Below are 24,442 nucleotides of genomic sequence, written 5' to 3' on the forward strand. Positions count from 1 at the left end.
GATTAATCCAGCAACTGTGGGTTTGATGCGAACGAGATGTCTATTAGAAACACTTAATCAGATCTTCTTGTTATAAAAAATTACCCCCCCCCCCCAAAAAAAAAAAAAAAAAAAAATCGCTGTAACTTCTGGTGATCGTTTACCTATGAGTTCTACCTCCATGGTTTCATAATCTATCAGGCTCGCGCTTGGACGTATTTCTTTCAGAGCTACATCTTGATGAGTTGAATACACTCACAGGTAACGTGATGGCCAACTTGTCCGGCCAAGAAGCTATTCAGGATCCTTACCCTTCATCTTTCAGTTCTTACGGCTCACTGAATGACACCAAGGACTGTCTGGACTATCTTCCCCCCGTACCCCCTCCCATGAAGATCCTCCTTCTTGTGGTCTACATCTCAGTGGCCGTAGTCTGCGGAATTGGAAACCCTCTCCTCTGCCTCATCGTCTTAACTCAGAAACGTCTCCGAAGTGTTACCAACCTCTTCATAGCAAACTTGGCATTCGCTGATTTGCTGATGGCTGTTTTCAGCGTCCCCTTCACGCTGCATTATTTCCTGAATCAGGACTGGGTGTTTGGGGACATAATGTGCTCCTTCGTTGGGACAGTCAAGTTTGTCTCCATTTACGTCTCCATAAATACTCTACTAGTCATTGCAGTGGACAGGTAAGAAAGTCAAACTTTTATTTCTGTCATTTTTTGAGAGGTTTCAGATGCAGGTGTTTTATGCGAGCTTTTTTGTTTGTTTCTTAGTTTGTGTGTCAGTTTGTTAAGGGGGGTAGGCATACCTGTAGCTTTGGGGACTTTCATTTTGATGTTTTTCTTAGCTGTACAGCGCTTTGAAACAGTGTTAAACGCTTTATAAATGCATTTAAGTTAAAGACAGTGTACACCATTGGTAGTTGTCAAAGACCAGTCTTCTCACTTAGTGTATTTCTCCAAAACTACGTCACTTCAGAGAGAGTTGTTTCTCACAATGTTTTATACTATCAACCTCTCCCCATTACTCGTTACCTAGTGAGGTTTTATGCCAAAAATTATCTTGAGTAATTACCAATAGTGTCCACTGCCTATAAGTTAAATTAAGTTTCACTTTGGAGCAAAGGTCCCCACGACGAACGTTTTCTTTATCTGCTGGGTCCCCACAACGTCATTTATGAGAGGTTTCATATGCACGTATTTTATGCGGACTTGTTGGGGTGTTTGTTTGTTTGTTTGTTTGTTTGTTTGTTTAGGGATACCCAAAGCTGTGGATACTTTTAAACAATGGTAAGAAGGTCCCCACAACATTTTTCTTTGTTAAACTGGGTCTCCACAGCGTGATGCTTTTGAAAAGGGAACAATAAAACAACAATGGAAGTCCCAACAACTCTGTGTGCTGAAGTGCAACAACCCGTTAAGGGAACTCGGCAACATCCCACAAAGGGATATAAACGCCAAGCTGGCAATAGCCAATCTCTCTCATTTAAACATTGGTTTAACGTCTTTCATTATGAGATGCACAAACCTAGAGATTGGGATTCAATTACTAGAAGACAACAATTATTTTGATATAGGCCTAGACACTGTGAAATCAGCTATAAAAAAATATAGTGTCTGATGGGGTAAATATAGATGTTAACCAATGCAACTTTCCAGGTTTGCGCATACCAAACACGCACCCCGCATCTACGTCCCTTCTTTCAACATTCAAAATGAAATTGACGGGCTGAATTGCTCCTGTAAATAAATAAAAGCACAAACCAGGCTTTGCAACAACAAGGAGATAAGTGATGAGATCGCACCACTACTTGTATATGCACGCACTGCAAACTTTGTAGTTTATTTATCAAGCGCTACAGTAAACAACTGTGTGTTTACCGTTATAATACCCTTCAATTAAATTGGCCTCTAGGCAAATCAAGGTAAATTTTGACAAAGACAGATAGAATGATATATAGATATATGGGTACTATTGCATTTGTCCTCGTCAGAACAAACATACAGAAATTTGGCTTCCATTGGCTATAATTTCATTTAAAAAAAAAACTAAGTAGACATTGAATACAGTATAGAATGATTACAATTATATTTAAACAAACAGCCCAGAATCATTGCTACTCATATCCAAGCTCTCCAAAATAGTTTTGGTGTATAACCTCCAGTTTTCGCAAACACTTTAAGTCCACTTTGTTAACATAATAACTGAGATGTTAACACGAGACTTGAAACACCACCTCTAGGGTTATTATAAGGGATGTTGATCACTAGAGAGCTGTTTTCTCTGATAACATTCCCGCGGTTGGCAAAATAAAAAAACTATTTTGCTGAACCAAATGGAAAGATTAAGTGTTCCAATGCAATGGAACCGGCCAATGAAAGCGACGTGTATATAAAACCGAAGGATAGCCGGCATCGGGTTGTAACAGTATGGTCATGTTTCTCGTATCGAATAACAATAAAGAATGCTAATAAAATTTTGAAAACAGGAACCAGACTATTTTATTCTTCCACCCTCGGTTTGGTAACATTTATAAAAATGGGAGAAATTCAAGATGGCTTTACCTCGATAAATGTATTTTATCAAGACTTGGGTTAAAATAAGAAAGACACACGTTGCGTAACCCGTAAGCAGCATATAGTACAATCAAAAACCGTGGTGTTATAAACAATGACACCAAGGGAGTTGTCGCAGAGACCAAAGTAAGAATCAAACTGAACACCGTATGATGTTAAAATAACACTAATGTATGCCGACGCATGGGATTTGAGGCATTGCATGGTGAGGTATCAACATATTGTTTCTCCCTACTGTATATTAGTCTCGGTTTGTGTGGATAAGTTAAAACATGGGGAAAACACGACGTTTGGAAACGCTGCGTGCAATGAAGGCTAGAAACAAAGGCTTAAAGGCCTACAGGCTCTCCGTCAATCAATGTACATGTATACATGATGAGAAGTGGACGGTACCTAAATCCGGATCTTGAGCATAATAAGACGTGGTTTAAAAAAACCACCATAAATCTCAGTTGTGTCATCCTTTCAATGACCAAAATGTGTGTACACGGAAGAAAACAAATAAATCACCCCAAGTTTAAAGGTAGTGAAAATTACAACTAGATTCACCGCAAACCGAAACCCCTATATTAGTTCATAAGGAAAATGTCAGCCTTGTTCCATTTCGGCTACGGCTACGGTTACGGCTGCTAGCAGCCACGATAACATTGAAGCATACAGGCCTTATAGCCATAGCCAATACCAAAGTAATTAATTTGGACAAGGCCGTTAGTTCCATTTTTTATACATCTCACGGTTTGAACGTTTTCTCCCATTCACTACTAACTTAATTATGAACCCAAGAAAATGCGCAGGCAGTTAGACGTTGAAAGTAATGTTTAATCCACCCAATAAATCTACTTGCCCAACAACTGGCCATACTACAATGCTATGACGTCATTGCTGTTAGCCTTTAAGCTACCGGATTGCATTTGTTCATACACTACGAAATTGCCACTGTCGTAGTGCTTTTCAAAGAGGACTGTTTGTTTTTCTAAATCAATTCAAACAAGAGAATCCCTGCAAGAATGTCAGGATTTTTTCAGGATGACATATTTAAACGGCAGGGAAATAAATTGCTACCGGATTGACCTCTTGCATTGGCTGCCATCTTTGATGAAAAGTACACGTCGCGTGAAAGACTGCCATTGGCTGAGAGTCGCACGAGGCGCGTATATCAGAAAGAGATATTTAAGGGGGGGGGGGAATGTTATCTTTGCACTATATTGCACTCTACTCTAATTGAGCTATCTCTATTTCGGATTAGGTAGGCCTATCCAAACTATACTCAATAGGCTATTGTGCTTCGTCAATACAAAATACGTTGAACTACATCCCTGAGTTTCATTAAGTTTCGAAATTTCCACTTGTGATGCAGGGATACTTTTAAGACACGACCATGTACTATACATGAGAGGGCTTTGTTGCATTGAGTCCTGTCGGCAAGTCTCAAGAAACTAGAACATGGCAAACATAATAACCGTGTCACTGTAGATTCTGCTCTATGACCTTAGGCGTACTAAGGGTTGCTGCAATCAGGAATATTCTCATGCATATTCTTTGCTTGCTACAAGTTTAATGTACAGATTAAGGTTGTTTGATCAGCTGGATTAGATACACCAACAAATAGACAGATGGGGTGAACAAACGGACACTGTCCGAAGATTACATGGCTGTTTATACCCTTTTACGCCAATAATTGGGGCTGGAGGCAAGTCTACAATACGACGCTTAACGACAATCCCATTCAGTTGAGGGAGAAGTACATCCAGCAACAGGGAGCAGATGAGATAGAAAACCGCTTGCTTTTTCGAAACCACCGATTCGCCTATACGTGATTGGGGCTTAGGCTCCGTCAGCCATTTCGAAAATGTGCGCTTTAGATATACGGGGGCTTCAAACATGCGTCAACTGGAGCTGAAGCTTAGCCGTAGTTTCGAAAAGAGCCTTTAAATTGAGATACCTGTGCCGCATGGGAGTTCCGTGTGCCTCAATTTGATGGGTTTTTTTTTCAGTACAAACATATCAGTTACGCGAATCTGATGGAGGAAAGCAGGGTAAAACGTGTATCGACTGAGGGCATTTTACCTGTCCCCTACTTCTGTTTTCCTCCTCCGATAAGTTGTGATCAAGTCTCGCTCTGTCGAGAACCTCCCAGCGCCGCCTACGGTGCGTACAGTTCTCGGTCTAATCCACGATTATGTGGTATAGAGTGTGATTATTAAAAGCTTTTCTAATAACTTGTGGGGTTATCAGTTGTCCTGCTTGATGCTCAACAGTTTTTTTTTGTTTTCTTTTTTAAATCTTGTAATCTCTGAGATTGTATATGTCATTCGGTTCAACACTCTTCGGGCATATCTTGATCTGTGTTAATTCGTTCCCTACTCACAGCGATATTTAATCTGTAACTTGATTTGAAGTTCGCGTATGCAGCATTGCAGGCGAATATACTTTTATGTGGATAGTTCTTTCTGGTGAAAGGTTTCTAAACCATTTTTCCAGATCGACAAAACCGTTAGTTGTTTTAGTTTTTTTATCGGCATTTTTATTATCATCCTGAAAATCGATTTCTAATGCACTGTGCATGGTGGATTTACACTGCTTAAAAAAAAGTCTAAGGTCTCCGGGAAGTGACATGTGGAATGTTATGTTAGGATTTGGAACTTTGTAAAGTGTGAGTAAAATTAGGTGAGGTTTGTGGTTGCGGAAATCTCTTGTGAGTAGTCTGGTCGACAACTCAACGTTTGGACCAGTATTCTGGTCGCCTTAAGGAGAATGACGACGATCCTGATGAAGACGTTCAGATCATATTGATCGGAACGTTGAGTTGCCAACCACCGTTGTTTTTCATAACCAATTCATTTGTGCTGACTTCCGGGTTCTTAGGTCCACACTTGGTGCAAGTACAAAGATCTACGACAAAGAGAAACTGTCAATTCTTTAGCCCAAATAAAGTTCAATTGTAAGTTAACTTGGAAAGTTAACTTTAAATACATTCTGAGAAACGTGCAAGCCATGAATGTTTACTTTGTCCAATTGGTCGCCCACGACACCCTTATGCGCTCGCTGTTGAGTGTGGCCCATCAATACATATCAATAAGGGTCTATAAGAAAAACACTAGCATCGCACACGATGAGTGAAACTCGCTAGTTTAAAGAAGCTCGCATAATATGACTTGATTATTCCCATTTTAAAGGATGTACTTCAAAGCTCAAGTACTCTTTAGTCCTCCCCCAAGATTTCAACAAGGTGTTTGAAAACATTTTTACAGGTTGTTCAGATGAAATCGTGCGTATAAAACCACTAACAATTCAGTTTTAAACTCGTCGTTGCATGAAGCAATAGACCACTTTACTTTGGGTTTTTCTCATCGTTACATGCAGCAATATACCACTTTACTTTGGGTTTTTCTGTCCATAAACTTGAAGTCAATTTAAACACGCACTCTGATTATTTTTGGCTGATGATAAGATGTTCACTTTATGTAGGTAATATTTGCTAAAGAAGTATAAATACAGCTAAAATTGCGTACTACTCGACACTTGCATCTTTATTGCGACAATATTGATTCAAAGTCAAAACGATATATTACACCTTTAGGCATGTTCTGCTTAGCAAAAGTAAACCATTCACATAATTGTACCCCTATTGTAACATTATTCTGGTAAGCATAATGTGTTGTGCTTAGCAACTTTTTCTGCTTAAGCAGCTTCGAATTGGGCCCTATTTTTTAAAGGTGCAAACCCGCACATTTTTTCTCGTCACAAGGAGCCAATGTATACATAAGTTCAAAATTATAAATGCACTAGGCATGATGGATTGCCGTTTAAGTAAAAGTCCAAAGTTAGGCGAAAAAATAATCAATTTCGGACCGAATGTCCATTGCGGACAGAACGGTCCGTTACAGATAAACGGTCCATTTCCGAAGACACTGGACCGGAACACAGGTATAATATAAAATATAGGTCTTTAGTGAAAGTGCAACATGCGCACTGAGATTCAGTCTGGCCTTATTCAACGCGGACTTGCAAATAAAGTGGAACACATTTTGGCTGCAAAAGTATGACAAGTAAACCTTTTAACCAAGAAATATGCAACGCGACTCAGTTGTTCCTTATAATTTACTTTGAATAATTAGTCTCAGGGGCGACGACTAAAGCGGAAAAGAACACCTATTGTGGTTATTATTAAATTCTAGAGCTACAGTTTGCTTGCTCTGACTTGCCGTAATATTACAACAAAGTGTGAATGTTTTTCAAAATTACCAGTTTCCTAAAAGGTATCTTGTTTCGAGCGAGTACACAAATAAGTCTATGAAATTGGATTTTCTGGCTGTGTGGGCATAGTGTATGAAATTGGATAAGTTTAGCGAGGAATCTGTCTTTTCAAATGTCCCTGGAATGGAATCTAATAACTCAAAAGAAAAAAGCAAGAAGAATATTTCGAGAAAGAAAAACACATACAATTTCTACTGACGTCACATGACGTTCGTATGCGGTATTTTGCCGCTTGTATACGTTTTTTGTGATAGTTTTAGAAATCACTTCCTTTGGTTAGGGCGTCCCCGGGGAACGAGTGCCCTGGAAACAAGTCAGCGCAGAAAGATTTTGAATTATAGACGGTCTATATTTTTTAAAGTCACGCACACTTCATATAGCTTCATTACATTTGTATCACAAATGAGAAAAATACTAGATGTACTTTTAAGCCGCACACATATAAAAATCAATTTTACAGTCACCAAGGTTACCTATTTGCCAAGAGCGATTAGAACAAAATTTTAATGTAAAAGTCAGCTTGTGGCACTTATTTTAAACATTGTGAAATCGAAGTAGGGCACCAACACTTCGTAATCACTTTGAAAACGTGCATTTTGAATAATATTAAAAACTAAATTCCATCTTCAAACAGCTCAATAAAAAGACTTAATTAAAGCCTGGTATTTCGAACGCTATATACAGAGTCTTCGTAATTTGTGTTTTCACTTATGCCTTTGATAAAGTATTTGCGAGGGTCGAAACGTCAGGCCATTAGCTTTTGTTGTATACCAAGGTCTTTTTGGAAAGCACTTTGCAACAACTTTTGTTTTCTTTTCATACAGTCGATCTTCGCACTTCACTTTGGCCTGATGTGAAGTATGGCAAGATGCTAAACAACATTTTATCATTTTTTTAACAGGTTTTTTATTGCTGAAAATTTCCATGCCTTCTTGAGAAATCCTAGCCTATTGTTGAAGTCTGTGCGGTCTATTATATGAATTTAAGCCCATGGTTTTATGATCAGAGTTCTGTGTCATCGGAACTTGACGGCGTGGATTGGGTGTTTTACTTGATTATTAGCCAAGGTTCTGAATGTATCTCGTTTTGTAACATTATTTATTTATTTATTTATTTTGATTTTAACTATTCAGACATAAATACACATTACATGGGGGCTGGCAAGGTTACACTAAAGTAAATCAACAACCACCTCAATATGTTTACAACCAGACCGTTGCCAACAAAATAATTATAATTATATAATTTAAAAAAAGGAGATATTCCAAAGGCTGACGAATTTAGAAACTACAATGTTAAAACCCAGAACAAGAAACAAAAACTATGTAGAAACTTTACACAGCTGATGGTTGCATCTCTGTCAGAAATATTCCTGTTTATAATTTGTACAGTATCAACTGTCCCTATAGTGCAACTAAAGAAGTCAACATATTTGCTTTTACCCTAGATACAAATCGAAAGGCCTATAATATAGCCGCTTTCGAAACAACGGCTTCAGATAAGGCTCAGTCTAGTCCATGCCAATAGCACACGATTCAAAAACACTGCCTGCAGGGAAGCCCCAGCCAGAGCCTCAGCCCAAACCTTTGTTTCGAGAAGGGACAAAATAGGCCTATGCAAAAACCAAACGAGCCGTTGCCGACTGAGCGACTGTGGCTCCGCGGATGTGACTACAGCTTGATCGTCACATAAACACGCGTTAAAGCCTATGATGCTCATAGCAACTGCTTAGCAACAGCCGGAGCCGTAACCAAAGCCGCCACTTCGAAAACGCTTTAGAGCGATACAAAATAGTCCGTGCCCTCTATTACAGTAAATTGGTTGTCAAATCGCAACCTTTGCATCAGGGGAAGTAATCGCGAAGACAACGAACCATTTCTTAAGATCTTTAACACTCAGAGACACCGAATACCCACCCGTCATGAATAATTCATTATCACCGGCCAAGTATCTTTAATTTCAGTCTGTTTCCCTCTTTCACAATAGCCAGGCGAAGAAAGCAATATTGCGATTTTGTGTACAAATTGTTCGGCTCGTCAAAAACGCAAAAAGGGAATTCACGTAATGGACCTCGAAGAGAGAGTCCTTATTTTGTATTATGGAAATCTTTTGTTGGCGGTATCCATTAGGCTCTATACACACGTCATGGTGCTTTTGTCTGCATGTGCTATTAATAGCAATCTGCAATCGGTGCTCAACTTGTTTTGAAAGAAGTTTAATGTTATATTAAAACGGAAGGAAATATGAGAGTACTTGAATACTTCGCCTGAAGACATTATTAAAAAAGAAACTCTTTTATTTTAAGAACATGTGTCTCCTCACTCTGTGTGACTAAGCTAGTCAACAAAGTTGCAAGAGAATTTTGAAAGAAAAACACCATTGTTGCACAAATTTGTGCGGTTTCAAACGCCTAAAAAAGACTTCTGCCTGATGAAGTATTTTTTATTTGGAGTGAGAATTTACCTCTTCTCAAAAACTGTGTTTCTTTAGAGGGAGCCGTTTCTAACAATGTTTCATACTATCAACAACTCTCCTATTGCTCGTTACCAGCAGTGGCGTAACCAGAGGGGGGGCAGGGGGCCGGCGCCCCCCCCCCCCCCCCATATGAAATCAGAGATAAGTATATTCTTATAGGCCTTATATATAAATCGTTTAAGGCTGCTTAAAATGCTGCCGTAAAACGGAAAACTTTTATTCATTATCAGTAGGCCCTATGTGGACTATAACATGAAAAATGCGTGGAAACGCGCGCGCGATCGTATTGGTGGTAAATGTTTGTTGTGGTTTTGCGGTTACAGAGAGTGCAGGATGTGACAAAGTTCTGTTAAATACGTGGTGGTCTGAACGCAGACCAATAGCTCCGTAAACACAAAGTCAGATCATGGAGGTAGAAATCCTCCATGGTCAGATGCACTACAGAGAAATTTACTACAGCACAAAAATGGCCAGCGAAAAAGGTTGCTTAGACCATTTCTTCTCCTTTGAAGCAAGCGGTGCAATTGAGAGGTAGGCCTATTATTTTTAAATATCCGTTTCGTAACTAAAATGTGATTATTAAACACCCACAATTTCGATCCTGTATTTTTGGCTTACACTTGTTACAATAAGGCCGAGTAAAAAAAGAAACATGTTTAGTGTCTGGGTTTCTCAAAAATAAGGAAGGAGGAGGGGCTTTTTATTTTTTATTTCAAGGTGGTCGCCATGAATGTCAAATATCAACTGGTTTTTTTTCTGCTGCTGAAATACACAAAACATTAATGAAACAGTTTGGTCAAGGCATTCAGACAAGACATTCAGATTTTTTTTATTTTTTTTGCTGAGATCATTTAAAATATCCCTTTTTCAAAAAAAAAAAGAAACAAAAAATGTGCATGAAAAAACTTAAGAAAAAAAAGAGGTGTCCTGTAAAAAGGAAGCGGGCGGGGACGCTAAACATTTCTATTTTTCTATTTTTACTTGGCCTAATATTATTATGTTTTGGGTATTTACACACCCACAAAGCCTAGTTGAGAATACCGTGTACAACTCTAAATTGGTACTTGTTGACCACAGTTGGTAATTTAATCCTTTTATACAGTCAAAAAGTTTTATCTTATACAAAATGACATGTTCTCTAAGATTTGTTGTTTTCGCAATCTTTTGTTACATGCTGACTATAGACTGTTTTAGAACTGCATTGGTGTGTATCAACTATATATCAGTTAACATATTTAATAATAATATTGCACTTCTTTGGCCCCCCCCCCCCCCCCAAATTTAATCTTTGCCCCCACTTGCCCCACCAAATGAAAATGTCTAGTTACGCCACTGGTTACCAGGTAAACATTTTGGTTAACATTTTTTGATTAATTTCAAGTAATGGAAAGCAAGTAAAACGTATCGTCTTCAAAAGATAGTCAATTTGTGAATTTTTTGGAGCATACAATAAATAACTGGTTTTTTTTTAACAATCAGAAAAATAATGTAATGTAGATGCCAACAAGGTTAACAAAATAACATCCCACGATCTGGTTGAGGGGGTCTGCCCCGGTTGATTTGTTTCCGTGTTGTGGCTGTGTTCGCTTTATTCTATTTTAAATGCATTATATCGTATGCAAATATTTTCCAGTGAGATGATTTCGATCGGCCAAATAAATTCACCGATTTGATCAGTACGTGTTTGATAGCGTTTTTGCGTTATCAAAATAAAGTTTTTTTCTCCAAACAGCCTCGTCACACAACCATACCAGTGGCGAACATAAATTAGGGGTGCACGTCCACTCACACACCCCTTGATATCCGTGCCCCCGGTGCTGTCCGATTTGATATCTTGAATTTTGAGATTGAAAATCACCAAATAAAAACGTAAAATTTTATAAGCATTACTGTGAGTGACAATGACAATTTCATTGTTTTAAAACTGTACTGCTAGGACTATGTATATTTTTTTTACACTCACTTCATATTCAGTTCAGTTCAGTTCAGTTATCTCAAAAAATACTGAACGGCATAACGAGTGCGATAAAAAGGACCTTGAAGGCAGTGGGCACTATTGGGGATTACTCAAAATAATTGTTATCATAAAAAACTTACTTGGTAAGGAGCAATGAAGAGCTGTTAAAGGAACACGTTGCCTTGGACCGGTCGAGTTGGTCTTTAAAAAGCGTTTGTAACCGTTTGTTATAAAATGCATATGATTGGAAAGATGTTTTAAAAGTAGAATACAATGATCCACACAATTTATGCCTCGAAACTTTTTGGTTTCCTTTTACCTCGTCGACTAACACGGTCGGCCATTGACTCCCATAAACGGCCGACCGTGTTATAGTTCGCAAAGTAAAAGGAAAACCACGCAATTTCGAGACAAATTAATTTGTGTGAATCATTGTATTCTACTTTTAAAACATCTTTCCAACCATGTATTTTATAAAAAACGGTTACAAACGCTTTTTATACTGCCAACTCGTCCGATCCAAGGCAACGTGTTCCTTTAATAATACAACAAATCGTGAGAAATGGCTCCATCTGAAGTAACGTGGTTTTGAGAAAGAGGTAATTTCTCACCCAAATAAGGAAAAACTTCAAGCCTGAAGTTTTTAAGGCATCAGTTGTACCTTCCGAGGGTGTTTTTCTTTCTTTATTTTCTTGCCACTTCGATGACCAATTAGCACACAAAAAACACATTTTTGTTATGTTATGCATATAAGACAGTTGACATTTACCAAAGGTGTCCAGTGGCCTTTAAAGGAACTTTACAGAATTGGTAAGAAACAAAAATCGTGACGATCACAGATTTACATAAAACTTACACGGTCTAATGATGATGATAGTAGAAAACATCCCTCGAAATATTTCTGTCTGAAATGTAATAATTTGATGAGAAATAAATAATCTAACTTCACGTTTGGAGTTTATCGCTCAGTGAGCGTTTTATTCATTTTTATTTTGGTATCGATGTAATGCAAAATTTGTTATCAGTTTATCACTATTCCCTAATGACCCAGATGGCCGATCGATCTCAAACTTCTACAGGTTTGTCAGTTCATAAAGTGCTTTATTTACACTACCAGCAACTGTTTTCCAATTCTGTAATGCTCCTTTAAGAGAAAAGCAAACCGAAACCAGAGTTTTAATTGGCCAGAGGTGTCCTTATGGTGCACCCTTCGTGCTTCCCAAACAAATTACTCTAGTTTCAGTCCTGGACCAGACATGACATTTAGATGTCGATGTTCCCCCTCAAGAGGTTCAAATTTCTTATAGTGCAGTATGAATTTCGATCAAGGACACTGTTTTATAATGCATGAAACTAAAAAGAATGATTATTCATAAATACCTCAGACAATTTCGCTATCCCTTTAGGTGGAGAGCGCGTCACGTGGGTGTGTATAAACCTTTGTTTATGACCAGTAAAAAGTGTTGAAACATGGGCGTGACACGCAAGCTTGCACCTGTGCTTATAAGACAGTTTCTTCATTCCTATTGGTCGAGAGCAACGGCTGGATCAGTAATGTTCCACATCACGCGATACGCGCGACGCGCACATCGTTCCCTTATAAGGAGTTGTTTACCCGAGGGTGGCGGAGGGCCTTACCATTTCATAGCTGGAGGGGTGTTGTGTTGAAAGAAATCATTGAACAATTATTGTTTTTGCATTTATTTTACCTTTTAACCAAAAGTGTTGATGTTTTTGACCGAAAAGGTATTTATGAATGGGAATCAAAGTGTGTTGAATCGGTTTTCAGTTAGTGGCTTAAACCCGCCGAGGCCTGGTTCTTGATAATTTACCTCGACTTCGTCTCGGTAAAATTATCAAGAACCAGGCCTCGTTGGGTTTAAACCACTGGTTGAAAACCTCTTCACCGCACATTGATTCCCTTATTTACACCACTTTGAACCATAATATATTCATAAAAAAAACTAAACAATATTTTAAAACTAAAAAAAAAAAATATATTTATATATATAAAAAAAATATTTTAAAAAATTCATAAAACGATAAATATACTTTTATACAAACTATAAAATGATAATGATATAAATAGAACCATAAAATATAAAATTTAATTCTTAAACTATATACTATAAATAAACATGGGATACACAACTATAATGTATACAACTTATTTATAAAACTATAATGTATTATTTATTTACAAGACTATAAACTAAAAAATAAATATTTATTAACGTAGAATTTATAAGATAGTATAAAACAGGTGTAAAACTATAATATATATTTCTGATGCTAAAATAAAAAATATAACCCCGGGAAAAAATACCTTAACGGAGTGAATTTAATAAAATGGCCCCTATAAGCGCAACGTTGATAAAATATTTAAACAGAGATCGAGTGTAACTTAAACATTTTGTTTCATCATGTATTGATTATTTACAAGAACAACTCTTGGGTATAAAGTGTCGCTTCGACCGAAAGTCTTCCAGAGGAGAATTTACGTCAGAGCGAGCAGTTAAAGGGAACGTCATACATTGTTGAGTCCATTCGATTGATTTACTTCTTCATATTAGAGTCTACAATAAAATACAAAAATTAAAAAACTGTTTAAAAATTTAATTTAAAAAGGGGGTAGCGTTTTCGAAATATCACCGAAAATCTGAAGCACTGATGTCCAGACAGATAATCCGTAATTTGTATACACAATCTGAAAAAGTATCTTAAAACGACGGTTCTTATTTACAAAAAAATTGGATAAAAACGGATAAATCTTCCAATAACCACATAATTTTTAAAGTGAAACGTTTCTTAAAATGCTTTATCATAATCTGCTGCAACTCTAACCAAGTTAGTCTTAATTGCCATTTTTACTATAGGTGATTACCAAACTTCTACATCTCTTTATAGACACTGGACACTATTGGTAGTATTGTCAAAGACCAGTCTTCTCACTTGGTGTTTAAAATAACACACCTGTGAAAATTTGAAAACCTAATGACCATATTTCACCAATTTTCTCGGACTTACACTGGCTTCCGGTTAGACAACGGATTGCGTACAAAACCCTCCTTCTGACATATAGCTGTATCAATGGCAACGCACCCACTTATTTGTCAGAACTTATTCACAAATACCAGCCTTCTAGAAATCTCCGCTCCCAATCACAATCTCTACTTGCCTGTTCATCTGCCTCAACTAAGTCTTACGGCCAATGTGCATTTTCTACGTCTTCTCCTACTCTTTGGAACAAACTCCCCCGTAACATCATAGACGCTCAAACTCTGGATTTATTCAAGCGCCTTCTCAAAACTCACTTGTTAAAGTCTATATAATTTGTTTTTCTCTTTTGACTTTGTACAGCGCATTGGGACTCCGTGTGTAATGCGCTTTATAAGAACGGTTTATTATTTTTATTATTAACTGGTCGTCGCGGTTGTGAGATAATAATGGAAGAAAAAACAGCCTTGTCGCACGAAGTTATGTGCTTTCAGATGCTTAATTCGGGACCCCGAAATCTAATTCTGAGGCCTCGAAATCAATTCGTGGAAAATTACTCCTTTCTCGAAAACTATGTTACTTCAGAGGGAGCTGTTTGTCACAATGTCTTATACTACCAACAGATCCGCGTTGCTCGTTACCAAGTACGGTTTTATGCAAACGGTATTTTCACTTGGTGTATCCAAACTTTTTTTTTTAATGTATAAAATAACAAAAAAATTAAAACATTTTGGCACATTTGGTCAGCGAATTTGTAAGAGAATAATGAAAGAAAAAACACCATTGCTGCACAAATTGGTGTGCTTTCAGATGCCTAAGAAAAGGCTGGAGCTGGGGTCTTTGTATGAGTGAGAACAAAAACCACGTTACTTCAGAGGGAGCAGTTTCTCACAATGTTTAATACTATCAACGGCTCTCCATTGCTCGTTACAAAGCAAGTGTTTAATGCTAACAATATTTTGAGTAATTAACACTAGATGTCCAGTGCCTTTAACACATCCCTCTGTAATCTTGGTAACAACCTCGGTCCTGCAAGATGCCCCGATTTGGGAAAAAAAATCGATAAACAGTTTCTGCTCATACACCTTATGACAACATTAGCTAGATGTAGATCTATGTCTCCAACTTTAACAATGCCAGAAGCATTTGATCCAACGATACCTGCTTAACCTTGTTATCATGCGTATTATTATACGTATCTTCAGACGAGACGAGACGTACCTCTTTGGGGCGGGGTCAGGGGAAGTCTTATTTTCCCTGAAAGAAATCAACGATTGACCGAGTTTAAATTTCAGCCTGAGCGCTTCTGTTTTCGATCCCGTGAGGCTCCGAATGTAATATGACAAAGAAAGTTAGACAGCGACATTCTGTGAAATTCAAGGGCTTGCTTCCGTGACGTGCTCTATGTCCACATTGTCAATGCTAAAGTTACGCACGTAAATGGAGCAGCCCTTGGTTCACAAATTGAATCAAATATTGAACTTAAGTTCCTTTACTGTCTACGGATGAGGCTAATGTTAAAGCCCTTGTGAAAAACCTCAGAGCTGCTAAAGTGCCCACAAAAATGATCTGCTCAGAGAAACACTTCAGAAGTGTTTTGTAACATGTCATGTGTATAACTATTTTGGTCCTTTGCAATGTTCGACTATCAAACATTAGTTTCCGAACTATTATTTTCTGCAAATTAGCCTGCTTCTGCAGCTATTCTTGTCAGTATTATTGTTACGCTGCAACACGTGAACAACTTCATTGGTTATTTCAATATTGGGTGCGTGCAACTATAGCTCCCCCGGTGTGACCCGGGTCTGCGTTGACGTCATTCGTGGGCCTCACCGGATCGAGGATCAACTCCGAGTTCCCTGCTTGTGGAGTGGGTCACTTGGGGCTGATCAAGTTGCATGGCGTCTCGAACAAATTTCTCAATGGCCACCATTTTGTTTTTAGTGCAGCGGGACACTTTCAGCAGGTTTGACACACATATTCACCCTAAAACTTTGATGGCAGAAACAGAAGATTTGTTAATCCAAATGTTGCAATGTGCAATCTGCCGAAAGCACAGTATAAAATAACGTTGAATTCAGTATTAGAACCGCTTTACTGTGAAACTGCTGACTATAAAAACTCTATATACGAGAAGGACATCACATCATAATACATGCAAGTGATACTTGAAGCTTTGCATAGTGTGATGTTAAGAATAAACTGTATTAAATTAAAGTAACCTTGTGGGTACAACCATGTTAAAGATCTATTTTAAGGGAGTAATGGCTCTGACATGAGTCGGTTTGGTTTTGACGTTTCAAAATGTATATACTCTGCTTGTCTCCAGGAGGAAAACAAATAAATGCGTTCTAGACGTACGATCACAATACAACAAAGTCAACCTTCTCCCCGGGGGATCCTATGAGTTACACGTTTTGCAAATGCACACATTCGCTGCTGTGATCGAACACGATTATGAACCACAAGGGGATCAGGTAGTGACAGGGGTAGAAGATTATATTCACTGCCTCGAGATACCATTTATCGATGAAGAGGATTCATTGAATGAGTCGACCCCGGTGCCCCTGGAAGGCCTTAAGATACGGTATAATTGCTGGTCGTTAACGGGGAAAATGCATAAATTAGATACAAGAATAAGTCCCGTATCGTTATATATATATATATACGGTAATTATTAAATGCGAATTGCAATTCGACTGCATTAAAGAGAATTAACCCATCAGGGTTTTTTTTTTTTCTCAGCAGAATTCAGTGGCAATAACTGACTGCCACGGAGTAAATCATTTAAATATTTAAATGTGAATGTTATTTCATCTTGGAGATTGCTTGGAACATTACACCACATCACATTATTAAGGCACTACAACATAGATTATTAAAGCACACCTAATGGTATTATCTAATTATTTATTTCCAGGCAAACAGTACATACAAAGAATAGGCAATAAAAAATATGACTACACAGAGAACAAGCCTGCGGATAACCAAAAAGCGAAAATAATCACTATCTAAAGGCGATCCAGACAATAAAAAAACCAAATACCAAATACCAAATCAAATCAATTTGACATGAATAGAGGTGAGGTTTAAAGATACTAGACAATATTGGTAACCGTCAAAGACCAGTCTTCTCACTTTTAGCTGTGAAAATTTAAGCTCAATCGGTCATCAAAGTTTGGGACAATAATGAAAGAAAAAAAAACACCCTTGTCACACGGAGTTGTGCGCTTTCAGATGCTTGATTTCGAGACCTCAAAATCAAATTCGTGGAAAATTACTTCTTTCTCGAAAACTACATTACTTCAGAGGGAGCTGTTTCTCACAATTGTTTATACTACAAACCTCTCCCCATTACTCGTCACCAAGTAAGGTTGTATGCTTATAATTATTTTGACTAAATTATCAATAGTGTCCACTGCCTTTAAGAGCTTTACAAAATAGAGATAAAATCATTCCGTACGGACAATCGGAAGAAATGGCGCTATATAAAAACCCATTGTATTGTATATTGTATAAGATTGTTCCAAATTAATGAAAATGAATGGCGTATAAGTGGTAAAAACTACATCAGCTTCAGATAGATATAACTGCATTTTGAGTTACATTCTACTTTGAAGTGCCGTTAAAACGGTTTCCCCCACCATAATAAAACATAAAATGAATAAGGAGCTTTAAACCTAAGACTTTGTAAAAAGATTATTTAATTCTACGGCGAAGTTTCGGCGATATCTCAAAAAAACGCGACTAGCTTTTAAAAAGAAAAGGTTAATTTTATTGTATACAACATAACTACATTTGTGCCTTAAGATACAATATCTTAGGTATGCAATGCCTTTAAATATGACAGTAAATTTAAATAATATCAATTGATATTTCTGTTTAAGCAGAGACAGTAAGTTTAGAAACAAATCCGTTCTATAATCGGTAGTTAGTAAAATTAACTCTGATTGGTGGGGTATATTGTGCTCCCTCAATGTGGAACATACCAAACGAGAACTATTTTATAATCTTTGAGCTCTTTATGTGACCATATAGTTGTCCTTGCTCTTTGTACCACAACATTCAAATCTCTTCTTAAAACTTATCTTATGTCACAGGTTTTCAAGGACTAATTTTGTTGTGTCTGTTTGTCTTTATCTTTGTTTTTGTTTTTAGTTTTACTGCGCCTTAACACCCAGCAGGGTGGACATGTGCGTATATTACAAGTCTTATTAGTAGTATTTATTGTTGTTCTATGACAACGAAATCGCCTCTAGTATCAGTGTCTGACAAGGTCCATAGTAAATGTTCATTAGTTGGTTTAGATTGGGGGTTGTGTGAGTATGTAAGATGAAGATACCATCTCTGAAAACAAAAATGCTTTTAAATTCCAGTTCAAGTCCTCTAGCCTTTTAGGGCAAGAAGGAAGTGCTAAACAAATAAGACATCTTATCCCCTGTATAAAATACATTTTCCCCCACGTAGGTGTTCTGAAGCCGGGACACCCCTCCGAGGTAGGCCTATTAGTACAACTCGTACGAAGCAAATAAGATCGAGGGAAAGTTACTTCTCATGTGATAACATCAACCAAAAACGGGGCCTACACAAAAATTATTTTGTTGGTTCTTTTAATCGAGACCTGGGAGCACCAAAAACGCATTTAGTAAGTGGTTTTGCTCGGAGTCATCTAGTTAGATAGTTAGATATTAGATATACAGATAGATAGATAACATGTTTATTCACAGTACTCATTCGTATGGACTGTGAAAGGGGTAACCCTGTTTCAGTCCTAGGAGTAGGTGGCAAAGGCCTCTGGAAAAAAATATTTTAGCCCACACCTTGAAGTGGCCTTCAGGCCTTGTGTGTCTGGCGACTTGCATAAAAAAAATTAATCAGAGCATAAACACAGAATTGCAACTATGATACATCTTAAACAATTAAAAGAACATCAATGAAGGTACAAGATTGGACGAATCACTAGCGAAAAAGCAAAAGGCAAAGACACACCTATGGCAAAGACACACATCACACAAGCACACCAATAATAGAACCAAAACGCATGCAGTCTCAGCATGGAGGAAGAAATACCAGCAGAGTACTAGCCTGGTAACACCATAGAGCGAGGAAGAACACATACCACAATACACCATGCTCGTATACTCTGCTACACTCACAGTACCATTACATCCAAACTCAAAGGAGCCTTATAAAGAACCGCATTGATTATTGAAAAAAAATGAAACTCAAAACTGGTTGGCAGGTACTGGCAGGAACTGGCAGGCACTGGCAGGCACTGGTAGGCACTGGCAGGCACTGGAAAATGTGTGGTTAAAAAACAGCAGAAACGGTACTTGGAGTCAGATTGATCTCGGGAGTTCACACTTTTATTTTCTTGCCTCTCGAAACCCAATTCATACCTTATTTATTTATGCCTTTGGATGTAATCTTCATCTGGTTGTTCTAAAGATATTAACACTTTTGGGTAATCTGGGTTTTTTTTCTGCTTCGAGAGGGTGAAATGGCCGGCATTTAATATCAAGTAAAATAAGTCCAGATGGCTGTGAAATTGTTTCATCAAGTTTGCTGCGGAAAACAACACGACCGTTAAAGTGCAAACATTGAACCCCGTCCCGCTTTGCAGCCATTTATATTAAAGCAAAGCTAAGCTGTGGATTTTCCTCTTTTATGCATTAGAAAATGATGGATTTTTTTGCAAAACACGAATAGCCAAAGTTGCTGGATATAAAATAAACAAACGAAAAGGCAACAACAGACTAGTTTCAATATACGATTATGGAACAGTGTTTTCGTTTGTACTGCGCATGTCTCATCATGACGTATGGAGACATTGTCGTGACCGTAATGTTTACGTTTCACAAACTGGTCGATTCCACAAAACAATAAGATCCATCTTAAATAAGAGAAGCTGTCAATATTGCCAAAGTGATGATTGATATGACGTCACACTTTGCTTAGCAACTGAGAGAAGTTCACTTCCAAATATCCATCTTAAGTATTTGCGAAATCGCGCACAGAGCGTGCACGGCTGTAGGTAGCCGTATATAGGTTGTAGCTCGTTGACCCATGCAGCAGCCTCGTACATTTACAGGGTTTATGCAAAACCTGCTTCCGCTACCGCACATTATTAAAAATAATAGTTCAGTGTTCTGATGACGTCTTTGTGACGCATTGACACAACTTTTTTACCCGAATCTGTGAATAACGTATATTGAAGAGTAATGGCCAATCGGGAAAAGTAGCATGATTCGAGTGACAAAAGGCAACATAAACTTTACAGACCGTAGGAAGTCTTAATGAAGTCCCGGTTGCACTTTGTTTTACCTCCATTATTTAGTTTGAATAGATTCGGGCAATATTAAGAATGGGGTTTTCCGAAAATAGTGCATTACCACTTGAAGCAAAAGACCTGACAGTTCATAGCTTGACAGACGCCGTCTACCTACGTCATCAATCACGCAATGAACACGGTCAGTGTTAAAAAGTAACCAAACTGTCAATTTAAAGACTGTCATCTGAACTCGCATAGCTCATATTTACAAAGCTCGATTCTTCTTCCAAAGAAAACTGAATCAACACTCCCCCTTTGAATGCAAAGTTTACTCCTCTCCCTGAATAAAGTCTACCAGTGATGTTATTCTTCTGCCGTTTACAAAGCAAGGCCCAATCGATCATAGTTTGTTCACACAAACGTGGACAGAACACCAACGAAAAGTCAACAGAGTTGACCCACATGTTCGCCACAAATCAGAACAACGTATAGACTTAGTCACACTAGAAGAAAACGGGTACAGTGATGGTTACGAGGAAAGTACAGTACCAATATCGCACTAATCAAATTATTTGCGCGTTGCACAACCTGGATGGTTGTTATTCCATACGCGTACTTCCCGTATCTAGTATCAATGGTTTAACGAGTTAAGTACGGGAATTCATGTATCTTGGTTAAATAGAGGGACGCTGAACTTTTATAAAATCCCTCGTCCGTGTAAGAGCAACAGCGTGCATCCCAGCAACAGTGAAAACATTCAACCCAAATCTCTCGTGTTACACAAGCTTCGACCTACAAATTAAAGGGGACGAAACAACATTGGTTTTGAAGATGTGTCATTTTGCGGTTTTAAGATAAATTCATTGAGAATGAATGGGTATTGTTGAATAGTTACAAAAAAAAGTTAAGAAATTATTCAACTCTATCTTGTGTATGACACTTGTTGAGATTGTATGTAAAACGCTGATTGAACTACTAACTATTACTATTAATCAGTATAATTATTATACTTGACTAGACAAGATATTAGTATATTAGGAAAACTTAAATAAAACTTGATTGAAAGCAATCATAGTTTCAGAAAACAAATTGATGGAAGGCAATCTGATAATAACGAAGTCTTATATAGCGCATGTATCTACCAAACAAGGTACTCAAGGCGCTGAGTATATTATACAAAGTATCAGAAAGATAGGTTATTGCAGTGATGAATTCTGAGATCCAATTATTTAGCACCTTATAATGGTTTACAAGGTGTTACGGCGCATACAGCAGCCACAGCCAGGAACACCGGGGCGAACCCCTTCTCTTTTCGATAAGTGCACTGGGTTCTTTTACAATCGTTACACAGCACATGGGACCAACGGCTTTACGTCCCAACCGAAGGACGAAGCAATAATTCCCGAAGTTATAAAAAAATAAGGAGAATCAAATGGTATTTTATCAAGGATCCTCTCTCATATTGACTATGGTCGCCTCCTTTTATTTGATAAAACCTAATATAACTTTTAAAGGGAGGAAAAGGGTTACAAGTATTTTGTTTCGGCCGACTCGTAGAACATTGATTTTTGTTTCCAAAGAGCTAGCTACAAAGCTTGTTTCACATCAATTTCTATCATGATGATGTTGCATTCCTTACACATGACCAGTGCAATATCTTTAAAGTGGTCCTAAAGACAACATCACACTTACAGTAATTTAAATGACTCTATCCTTTGCGGCAATGTTTACTGTAACTTAAGCGCTTTTTACACACAAGTCCTTCGCAGTCGTCCTATATCCCCCATCAGTATTCAGGTCACTTTGATTGGAGATAGAGCACGGGGGAGATGAAGCCATCTTCCCCACGGTTGACTTGCGTCAACTCGGTACCGTAACGGAAACTCACGCTCTAGTGGCAATTTGATAAGAGATTATTCTCACGGGAGAATACTTGTAAGTGTTTCGCCTTCCTTTTTTTTTCCTGACTGGAATCTGTGTCCTTTTAGATTGTTATCAGAATAGTTCAATGTTATGGACCATTCCTTTCGAGAGCAAATTTATAGTTTCAAATATATAGTTTCAAACTTAAAGTTTTAGAACGCCTCCGTGACAGTGCAGTTAAATAGTAACAAACGTAAATAATTTGACTCAACCTAAAGTTTTTAAGGTAGAGGAGAAACTAAATGTTAAAGGAACACGTTGCCTTGGATCGGTCGAGTTGGTCTTTGAAAAACGTTTGTAACCGTTTTTTATAAAATGCATATGGGTAGAAAGATGTTGTAAAAGTAGAATACAATGATCCACACAAACATGCCTCGATATTGCGTGGTTTTCCTTTTACCTCGTCGACTAACACGTCGGCCATTTATGGGGGTCAAAATTTTGACTCCCATAAATGGCCGACGGTGATAGTTCGCACAGTAGAAGGAAGACCACGCAATTTCGAGGCAAACTTGTGTGGATCATTGTATGCTACTTTTAAAACATCTTTCCAACCATATGCATTATATAAAAAACGGTTACAAACGATTTTGTTTTGACCAACTCGTCCGATCCAAGGCAACGTGTTCCTTTAACTTCTTAAAGACCCGGAACACTATTGGTAATTGTCAAAGACCAGCTTTCTCACTTGGTGTATCTCAACATATGCATAAGGTAACAAACCTGTGAAAATTTGAGCTCAATTGGTCATCGAAGTTGTGAGATATTAATGAAAGAGAAAACCACCCAAGTCACACGAAGTTGTGTGCATTCAGATGCTTGATTTCGTGACCTCAAATTCTAAATCTGAGGTCTCGAAATAAAATTCGCGGAAAATAACCTCTTTCTCGAAAATTGCGTCACTTCAGAGGGAGCCGTTTCTCACAATGTTTTATACTATCAACCTCTCCCCATTACTCGTTACCAAGTAAGGTTTTATGTTCATAATTACCAATAGTGTCCACTGCCTTACTGCAGCCGTAATTGAGCTGTCCTTTGCATTCATGTTTACTGGCAATAAAACTCAACACTTCTTATCATACCCTCCCCCTATCCAGAGGTTCAGCGAACTCCTTATAAATTTCATTCCACAACCGACCAAGTTTTTGTTTCACTCAGCGGTCGTGGTAATCTAACCCCCTCCTCACCCTTCGAAACAGAGACCTAACCTATCGAGTTGGTTTTACCGTTCTGGAAATTTAACGAGTGGAAAATGATATCACATATCTAAGAATCAATCAAGAAGTCTTCTCGCGTCTTCGATGTCAGTGCAAGGCCTAATTGTTCCCGGGACTATACCAAACTAAATAAACAGCATCTTCATTGGTAAATAAACATATGACTTGACCCTGGAAAACTTATCATAACTTCGTTGTCTTTCTTTATGAGTTCGCCGGAATGATTTCATTTACTCGGTTGTCTTTTGTGTCAGGTGTTGATTAGATATTTCAAATGAATCGACACTAACTAGAGTCATATGCCGAGGCATACAGCATCGGGTGTATCATCTATCATCAGCGACAAGGAAATGTGGCGTCACTGATATTTGTAGAGTCTCCAAAAATGTATGACAAATTGTAAATGATTGTTTTCTTGTATTGTGTTGTATTTTTAACTCTTTATAATTTGTCAATGTCAACACGTGTAATTGGAATGCAAATCAGTCTTTGGCTGCGATAAAAAATGAAACTAAAATGAACTATTTAAAATAAAATCAAATTAAAACTGGTTGTGCATCACCCAATAGATTTTTTGTATTTTTGTTGTCTTACAAAGTAAACTGTTCATAACTGTGATTTGTGTTTTTTCAAAACGTAATGATTAGTGATATCTACAAGTGCTCCGACCTTTTCTGTAAAATAATGTATATGTACACAAAATGTATTGTAAAATAAGTTTGAACATGATTTGAACATTTATAATGACGTCATATACTCCTCTTTTGCAATGCGTGTAACTATTTGCA

The 24,442-nt window shown here is 37.8% G+C and overlaps 1 protein-coding gene across 1 annotated transcript in view; it reads left to right on the forward strand.

Annotated features, from left to right (window-relative positions):
- The first annotated feature begins 235 nt into the window (after positions 1 to 235).
- The window catches only part of LOC139936101 (prokineticin receptor 2-like), a 53,795-nt gene continuing 29,588 nt past the window's right edge, over positions 236 to 24,442 (forward strand). The window contains exon 1 of the mRNA XM_071930823.1: positions 236 to 667. Within this exon, the coding sequence (XP_071786924.1) occupies positions 249 to 667 (419 nt within the window). The 5' untranslated portion in view covers positions 236 to 248. The remainder of the gene's footprint in view (positions 668 to 24,442) is intronic.

This window comes from Asterias amurensis, chromosome 4, assembly GCF_032118995.1.
Source record: "Asterias amurensis chromosome 4, ASM3211899v1".
NCBI classification, from domain to species: Eukaryota; Metazoa; Echinodermata; class Asteroidea; order Forcipulatida; family Asteriidae; genus Asterias; species Asterias amurensis.